The sequence below is a fragment of the Girardinichthys multiradiatus genome, chromosome 5 (assembly GCF_021462225.1).
Source record: "Girardinichthys multiradiatus isolate DD_20200921_A chromosome 5, DD_fGirMul_XY1, whole genome shotgun sequence".
Taxonomy (NCBI): domain Eukaryota; kingdom Metazoa; phylum Chordata; class Actinopteri; order Cyprinodontiformes; family Goodeidae; genus Girardinichthys; species Girardinichthys multiradiatus.
This window is the reverse complement of record NC_061798.1, coordinates 20,644,049-20,653,619: the sequence shown is the minus strand read 5'-3', so window position 1 is coordinate 20,653,619 and position 9,571 is coordinate 20,644,049. Positions and strand designations below refer to the sequence as shown.

Below are 9,571 nucleotides of genomic sequence, written 5' to 3'. Positions count from 1 at the left end.
TCCCCATGATTGTGTAGCCCACTGACCAGACAATTTAGAGGCCCAGGAAACCTTTGCAGGTGTTTTGAGTTATTCGACTGATTAGGGTGTGACTCCATGAGTGTTCAATAATTACCTTTTTCACAGTATTCTAATTTTCTGAGACACTAAATTATTGGTTTTATTTACCTGTAAGTCGTAATCATCAAAATTACAAGAAATTAAGGCTTGGAATATATCACTCTATCTGTATTGAGATTTGCTCTTTCAACTTTGTGAGTAAGCCATAATGTGCAGTATGTTGACATGTCCGATAGATGACAGTATGCTCACAATCATGTTTATCCTCACAGGTTTTTGCTCATGAATCTCTAAAAACTGAATTCAGTCGTACTACGTAAACGTTTCTAACTTTTAGCCTCTTAAAAAAAGCGAATGTTAATGAAGCAAATTGCACTTTTTAGCCCCAGATGTCTACAAATACATTTTCTGTGAAAATATCTTAACTATTGAAAAGAGAAGCAAGATTTATATATATCGGTATGTAAAGCATTGTTTTATTTCCTACGTTTTATGGTAAAATAAAATCTCATGTATCCAAAATATCTTTGTAAATCGTTGTAACCAGGTTGTTGTTGGTCTAAAATATATTTTCACCTTTTACTTAGACGCTTATATCACCCGAATTATGGTTTTAGAGAAGACGAATGCCATTCTGGATGGCTGCAATCTTTTGCAATTTTGAGGAAGGACGAACCGAATTATGAGTATGTTTCTGTTAAGAAGATCCTGCCACGCTATTTTATGATTAAGTGGTTGCCATAGACCTCTAGGGGTTCGTCTCCGCGAAGCATGCTTCTGTATCACGAATCTGTCATTCGTGGTTTTTTGTTCCTCAGTCACGACCAAAATGATGACAAAATCCTGCACCACGGGAAGCTGACGCCACCGCGGTACAGTCACCTCCTCGGTGACGTCGGCTGACGGAGGCAGCAGCAGACCGGGTTGATGCAATCTGCTGGACGGACGCAGCTCCTCTCTCGGCATTACGTCATCGGGGAAAACCGTTGCCTGGCCCAGCTTGGTGATACCCGGGAGTCCAAACATGAATTTAAAACAGCGCGGAAAGAGGCTGTTATGAGGGTGTTTGAGACTAAATTAAAAACCGTGACACATAAACACACTTTTTGTCAAGGCGTTTGTGCACTTTGAGTTTCAGAAGAAGAAGAAGAGTGGGAGGTCTAATTTAGCAAGTGTACTGGGCTACAATTCCTCCTAACTTTTATTGAGATCTAAAAGGCCACCATAGAAAGTAAAACTAAAGTGAACAGATTAAAGACAACAGTCTTTAATGATCTAATTGATTTTGGATTATAAAAATCATAATCAACACAAAGTAGCACATAATTGTGAAGTAGGAGCTATATCGCACCTAACACACAAACAATGTGTTGGATTCATTTGTATTCACAAAAATGAAAACTAAGGGCTAACTTTGGTGGAATTACAGCTGTAAGTGTTCTGGGCTATGTCTCGGCCAGTTATGCATATAGAGATAGAAATGTCTGCATTCTTCTTAGGTGTGGAGTTTGAATGGGCCATTCTAACACGTGAATGTGCTTTGATCTAAACCATTATAGCTTTGTGTCACTATTCTGTCCTGTCCTGCTGTAAGGTGTACCTCTGCTCCAGTCTGTGGTCTTTTGGACAATTACAATTTTAGCTCCATCCATCTTCCCATCATCTCTGAATAGATACCCTGTCCTTGCTGAAGAAAACACTCCCCACAGCAAGATGCTGCCACCGCCATGTTATCTTCCGTGTGAGTTTTGCATTTGCGAGGTTTCCATTTGTTTTCAATCCTCCTTTAGTATTATACCATTAAATAAAACCCAGTTCAGGGCCACCAGAAGCTGCCGAATTAATAATATGTTTAATTTAATTCCAGTATAAATACAACTGTTCTTTGACAGCCTCACATGCTTAAGAAGAACACAGAAGATATATTTCTGCTCTCTAAGTCAACAGACTGGGTCAGATTTATTTATTTTTTGACAAATGTTTGGCTGAAAGTGTCCATATTCAACAGCAAATGGTTATTTCGTCCACATAAAAAGCATGGCATTTTTTTAAAATCACAAACAAATATCTTTAAAACATGTCAGAGACGTTGAAGTCATTCGAGCCACTGTCCTTGGTGCTGAAAAGTTTCTGCTCTTGTTTTTTAAACCGGCTGCAATGAGTTGTATTAATTTAAACTGGGCTAACAATGCTGTTCAAAGTATCGCGAGAAGAAGCACGAAATGTTAGATTTATATATGATTTGTGTACTTATGTGGGGGTGTGACTGCTTGTAAAGTAAAACGCCGGGATGTGGCGTGTCACAAGCTTTCATATCATGATGGTGACGAGCCGGTCCTCACATGATTAGACACTCTCCGCGAAAAAAAAAAAAACACCAGAGAGGAAGGAGGGCTTCGTTCTCAGGGAGGCAGTGGAGGGGCACCGAGGACTCCGCCTTTACCGCCCCAACGTCCAAGCACGAGTCCGGGGTGGAGAAAAGACACACCACAGGCCTGACTAGAAATCCGAAACGCGGGCGTGAGGGGAGAAAAAAAAAAAAGACGGAGATGGGCTCGCCGTGAAGGAACAGAGGCGGAGAGGTGGGGGAAACACCCACAGAGAGCACAACACAAAAGCACAACTGGAGGTGCCTGGAATCATGAGCGGTTGCTTACCTAAGCCGCGGGTGCCGCTGCTGCTACGCCCGCGGAACATATCGTGAGGTGCGCCTCTGGAACCTGTCAGCCGAAACGACACGCCGAGGAGAACCAGGAGGAGGAGGTGGTGGTGGTGGTGGTGGTGGGGCGGTGGTGGTCGAAAAGATGTCGGCCTCGGTGGAGCCCCAGGGGGGCCCTCGCCCACCCACCGTGCCGCCGTCCATGCCGGATCTCCCGGACCTTAGCCACCTCACCGAGGAGGAGCGGAAGATCATCATGGCAGTGATGGCTCGGCAGAAGGAGGAAGAGGAGAAAGAACAAGCCATGCTGAAGTAAGGCCAAAATATTTTGTTTAAGTTATAACGCCCAGCTGTAGAAATAGAAGCAAGATTTAACCTCATACAGGCGTCTTAAAGATGCGAGACCCGGAACGACTACCAGATTTACAGCGTTTTCCTCCCTAAATCAAGTCAAGAAGCGGTGACAGTGGGTGAAGATGGCCTGAAACAGGGTCAGTATGTGTTACAGGTGCAAGTGCAAGGACGGGGTGTGACAATGATGAAAAAAAAAAAAGGGGGGGGGGGGGGGGGGGGGAGGAATTAATCATAGGCTTGTATATCTTTCAACCATTCATTTTCATCAATGGAGAACTGCACCCCAACCCTCAGTTTACACATCCAGCTTCAACTCAGCGGCAATTTCCCATTTTACACACGCCTAAATGGCGTGCGCTATATCAGTGTGGGTTGCTGAAAGCTTCATATATATATCTAATATATATATATATATATATATATATTAGATATATATCTATACATCTATAGATATATATCTATCTGGTTTATGAAGGGTACGACGGTACGCGCGTGCGAGCGTTTGTGCGGTCCTCATCCGAGAGATGAAGATGGGGTGTGGTTGGCAGATCCAGCAAACCTGTACCGGACAGACTGGAACAGAGAGTAAAATAATTATAGGATGTTTGCAAACGCTATGTTCAGTGATCAGATTGTAGTCTGTCGAAGAAGCATCGCAGAAAAAACAACCTGTCCAGTTGAACTCACGCTGGGAGGACTGGGTGTGCTCCAGCTGCCTCAGAGTCTGGGTTTGCATTGACTGAAGCAGTCCTAGGCAGCAGAACCTGTTCTATGAGCCCAACTCGTACGCCACCAACCCACCCCAACAGTGAGGGTCTCTACCAGAGCTGTTTATCAGGCTTGCAGCGTCCTCAGGTTTTTGCTCTAGTTCTAATGGCTGGCTTCATTTCCTGACTGCAGCGTAAAGGGAGGCTCTGTAAGGACCCCTTGAGAGGAAGGAATGTATTTAATGTTCCATGAGGCTCAGGGGCAGGTTCATAATGGCTTCATCATCTGGCTAATCATTAATGGAGCCAGGGCACCATGAACAAGGGACAGATGGGATTTTTACAGAAATCTGCCGATAATTGCAAGGCTTTTTCTGATGTTTACTACAGTGTGCAGTATAATCAGATGCTGATATTAAATGACTCTCCTTGCTTCTCTTCTTGATTGACTGTGACAGATTACCTCACAAAAGTATTCATACCACTTGAACTTTTTCACTTTTGTCACATTACAATCACAAACTTTGTGTGTCTTTTTTGGGGATTTTATGTCTTAAATGACCACAAAGTATTGAAAAATTATGAGGAGTGTCAATATTTTATTTTATTTTTTAACAAATAAAAATAGTTTGATTTGTATATGCGTTGAGCATATACACACATATTCATACACCAATACGCAGATCAGTAGGTTAACTTGAGGTTAAGTGCCTTGCCCAGGGGCACATCAACATATGGCAGGAGGAAGCTGGAATCAAACCCACAACCTTCTGATTGCAAGATTTACCAAGGGCGACCATGATTGCTGCTCTCATTAATGTTCTCCTTGCTTGGCCTGCACTTTAGGTGGGCAACCATGTCTTGGTAGGAAGAGTTGTGCTTGCATCTGCGGTCTTTACAGAACAATGATATTTATATTGAGATTAAATTACACACACATAGACAGTGTCTACTAATTACGTTACCTCTGAATGCAATTTGTTGCACTGGATTTTATTTAGTATTATCAGATTAAAGAGAGAGGAACACACGTGTGTACTAAAGCACACCAAACCACACTTTTGTTTTATCAAAACAAATTGAAATCATCATATTCCCTGCGATGGACTGGCGACTTGTCCAGGGTGTACCCTGCCTCTCGCCCATAGACTGCTGGAGATAGGCACCAGCTCCTCCGCGACCCACTATGGAATAAGCGGTAGAAAATGACTGACTGACATATTCCTTCCATTTCACAATCATGAACTGTGTGGAATATGTATACATTTGCAAGATAAAATATGCAACTTGACAAAACATGATTTACTGTTATATTTTACTTGAGGGAAAACACCATAATTTAATATTTTTGTGAAACAGGAAATGTTATGTCATCATATAATCTGAGTTTTAAAGCAGTTAGAAAAATGTGAAGTAAAAACCCAAATCTGTAGACCGCATCAGCCAACAGCAAATAATAATGAGCAACAACAGGTGTTTCAGATTACTCAACTTATTCCTTTTCCACTGAGCTGTAACTGGAAAACAAAACTCTTGACAGATTGTTTCAGAATTTGTAAACTTGCAGGTGCAGATGCTATAAAAAAAAAAAAAACAAGTAATTATTTAAAATATTAAAAAAGGATGCAAATTTGAAAATAAGTTTCTTCTGTTATTTTATTTCTTAACAAGGCTTAACTTTTTTAAACCAGACATGACATGTCCCGATGATATCACTCGAAATATACAGTAGCTTTGTTTGTGAAATGAAGTCCTCCTACTGGTTCAGTAGTTCACTGTCCCACAAGATTTGTGGTGTATTCACATGCAGCCAACATGCAGTGGCATGTAGATCTTTGCTGGCCTGGGACACACTGTCAACTGTCTGAAATGTTTAATTTGTAAAAAACATTTTGCACAGTGATGGACCACAGGTTGTTCTGGAATGGCTTAATAACTTTTTTTAATAATGCCATATTAAGCTCACTGCTGATGTCTTTCCTCAGTGGCAGGACTGGCAGGACTGTATATGTACAGTGCCTTTTTAAAAAGTGTTTGTTCCTTTACAGGTTTCTTTTGCTTTTTGTCACATTTCAAAGGTTTAGATCATCAATTTTAAAAAAGATGACCTAAGTAAATAAAAATGGTGAATTTACAAATTATCATTTATTGGGGGACAAAAACTTACCAACCTGGACCAACCTGGCCCTTTGTGAAAAAGTAAATTCCTTTTAAACCTAATTGCATGAAGCATGTGCAATAACTGCCAATAAGTCTTTTACATTACTGTGAAGAGATTTTGGCCTGCTCTTTTTTGCAGACTTGTTTGATTTTAGCCACATTGGAATATTTTCAAACAGGAATGGACTGTTTAAAGTCATACCAAGGCATTTCAGTTGAGTTTAACAACAGACTTTGACTAGGCCAGTTCAAAACGCTCATTTTGTTTTTTGGTTTTTGAATCACATAAAGGTGAACTTACCAGTGTCCTGCTACATAACCCAAATGGAGCATCTGAAAGTTGCCTGCATGATTTTCTGTTAAAGAGCAGAATTCATGGTTCCATCAAACCAAATAATTGTCCAGATCATCAGTGTTGGTATGATTTACTTTTTGAAATGCTTTGCTAGTTTTATGCCATGTGCAACAAAATTTACACCTTTCCAAAAGTTACACCTCTGTCTTGTATGTCCACAAAATATTCCCTAGAAGTCTTGGGTATATTTTTGTTCTTGAGGAGCCTTTTTGCTATTTTTGGTCAGCAATGGTTTTCGCCTTGAAACTGTCCAACATATGTCATTTTGCCGGATATCTTATTTATTGTTGAATCATGAATAAAGATAGTGCTCTAGTTGTTGCTCTAGATTCTTTTTTGACCTACTGGACAAATCATTGATGTGCTCTTGGAGTAATTTCCGTAAGCCGACCAATCCTGGGAAGGTTCACCACTGTTCAATTGATGTGATTTCTTAATTCATAAAGTCTGGCAATAATCAGGCCTGGGCGTGGCCAGTGATTAGATTTGTTTAATGATCTGAAACATCGAAGTTTGACAAAAAAACTTCAATGTTTTTTGTCAAACCTGGATGCATAAAACCTTAGTTTGATAGTGTCTGTGTATAGATGACATCTACATATTGCTTTGCTTACAATTATGAATCTCTAGTTGGCCACCATGTCAATTTTTCAGCAGTACAGTCAGTTCTGATGTTGCATGTAAGTAACCATAAATCAAAATAGGTGTACAGGTCCTTCTCAAAATATTAGCATATTGTGATAAAGTTCATTATTTTCCATAATGTCATGATGAAAATTTAACATTCATATATTTTAGATTCATTGCACACTAACTGAAATATTTCAGGTCTTTTATTGTCTTAATACGGATGATTTTGGCATACAGCTCATGAAAACCCAAAATTCCTATTTCACAAAATTAGCATATTTCATCAGACCAATAAAAGAAAAGTGTTTTTAATACAAAAAACGTCAACCTTCAAATAATCATGTACAGTTATGCACTCAATACTTGGTCAGGAATCCTTTGGCAGAAATGACTGCTTCAATGCGGCGTGGCATGGAGGCAATCAGCCTGTGGCACTGCTGAGGTCTTATGGAGGCCCAGGATGCTTCGATAGCGGCCTTTAGCTCATCCAGAGTGTTGGGTCTTGAGTCTCTCAACGTTCTCTTCACAATATCCCACAGATTCTCTATGGGGTTCAGGTCAGGAGAGTTGGCAGGCCAATTGAGCACAGTGATACCATGGTCCGTAAACCATTTACCAGTGGTTTTGGCACTGTGAGCAGGTGCCAGGTCGTGCTGAAAAATGAAATCTTCATCTCCATAAAGCTTTTCAGCAGATGGAAGCATGAAGTCCTCCAAAATCTCCTGATAGCTAGCTGCATTGACCCTGCCCTTGATAAAACACAGTGGACCAACACCAGCAGCTGACACGGCACCCCAGACCATCACTGACTGTGGGTACTTGACACTGGACTTCTGGCATTTTGGCATTTCCTTCTCCCCAGTCTTCCTCCAGACTCTGGCACCTTGATTTCCGAATGACATGCAGAATTTGCTTTCATCCGAAAAAAGTACTTTGGACCACTGAGCAACAGTCCAGTGCTGCTTCTCTGTAGCCCAGGTCAGGCGCTTCTGCCGCTGTTTCTGGTTCAAAAGTGGCTTGACCTGGGGAATGCGGCACCTGTAGCCCATTTCCTGCACACGCCTGTGCACGGTGGTTCTGGATGTTTCTACTCCAGACTCAGTCCACTGCTTCCGCAGGTCCCCCAAGGTCTGGAATCGGCCCTTCTCCACAATCTTCCTCAGGGTCCGGTCACCTCTTCTCGTTGTGCAGCGTTTTCTGCCACACTTTTTCCTTCCCACAGACTTCCCACTGAGGTGCCTTGATACAGCACTCTGGGAACAGCCTATTCGTTCAGAAATTTCTTTCTGTGTCTTACCCTCTTGCTTGAGGGTGTCAATAGTGGCCTTCTGGACAGCAGTCAGGTCGGCAGTCTTACCCATGATTGGGGTTTTGAGTGATGAACCAGGCTGGGAGTTTTAAAGGCCTCAGGAATCTTTTGCAGGTGTTTAGAGTTAACTCGTTGATTCAGATGATTAGGTTCATAGCTCGTTTAGAGACCCTTTTAATGATATGCTAATTTTGTGAGATAGGAATTTTGGGTTTTCATGAGCTGTATGCCAAAATCATCCGTATTAAAACAATAAAAGACCTGAAATATTTCAGTTAGTGTGCAATGAATCTAAAATATATGAATGTTAAATTTTCATCATGACATTATGGAAAATAATTAACTTCATCACAATATGCTAATATTTTGAGAAGGACCAGTATCTCTTTAAACTTCAGACATCAGAGACAGATAAATCCGGGAAAAGAAAAATTAAGTTCAGGCACATGTTAAACTTGCAATAAACAAAATGAGAGAAAAGTTTCAAATTATATTTTAAATAGCTGGCCACAGCACAGGCCTTCATTACTGCAGTGGCTATTCGGTATTATTTGGACCAAGATTTAATAATGCTTTATTTTCATTATAAAGGATTGTAAAGGATTATGTTTAAGCTCCAATAAACATCCATTAAAAACATCCAGTGTCTCAGTTCCACCTGCCAGCCCTGTCCCATTGTCTGGAGAGCTGTGTGAGACTGGAGCACATGCCACCGAGAAGGTTAAACTGATACATGACTTCTATCTGTCTCAGCTTTAAGCAAACAGCCTGATCTGGAACACCTGGTACATTTGGTGAGAAAGCAACACCTGAGCTTCCCTTAACTGATCCAGGCCTGCTAAAAAAACAACTGGAGATATTAAAGTAATCAAGGACATTTTTTCGCTGCCACACAAAATCATTTTTATCAAATGACTGGAAGGGGAAGATTCCGAAATTTCATCATAATAAAATACTTTTATTCTCAAGAAAGAGACTGAATATTTGAAAATGCCTGTTCTAACCGAACCTGCTGATAGAAACTGAATAAAGATCACTTCTCGTCTGTTTGTTGTAATTAACCGTTTATGTGTAAATGCAAAGGGTTTCCTAGTAGCAATCAGTTTTGTGATATACCAGAATTTAAAAAAAAAGTTCAATTTTAAAACCAAATAAATTGTCGTTACATGCCAAATAAGGTATTTTTAGACTAAATGTAGTGTACAGTAGAACTGCCCCATTGCTGAGCTGTCAGTCAGCTGTGTATGTGTGTATTTGCAAATTTTTATGCTTGCAAAAAACATTTTAACCACTGGTTGTCCTGGCTAGTCTTTGATTTTTTTTTAACCAAGAATATT

General features: G+C 40.6%; 1 protein-coding gene and 1 long non-coding RNA gene across 20 annotated transcripts in view; one reads left to right on the top strand and one right to left on the bottom strand.

Annotated features, from left to right (window-relative positions):
- Positions 1–2,008: 2,008 nt before the first annotated feature.
- Positions 2,009–2,858, bottom strand: LOC124868174. Its single transcript, XR_007038267.1, has 2 exons — positions 2,718–2,858; positions 2,009–2,559 (listed from the first exon to the last, which is right to left on the bottom strand). It is a non-coding gene; the product is annotated as an uncharacterized LOC124868174 (long non-coding RNA).
- rims1b (regulating synaptic membrane exocytosis 1b) overlaps positions 2,552–9,571 on the top strand; it is a 107,700-nt gene continuing 100,680 nt past the window's right edge. For all 19 annotated transcript variants that reach the window (XM_047365035.1, XM_047365036.1, XM_047365053.1 and 16 more), the window contains exon 1: positions 2,552–3,031. In XM_047365035.1, coding sequence (XP_047220991.1) covers positions 2,865–3,031 — 167 coding nt within the window. In that variant the 5' untranslated portion in view covers positions 2,552–2,864. The remainder of the gene's footprint in view (positions 3,032–9,571) is intronic.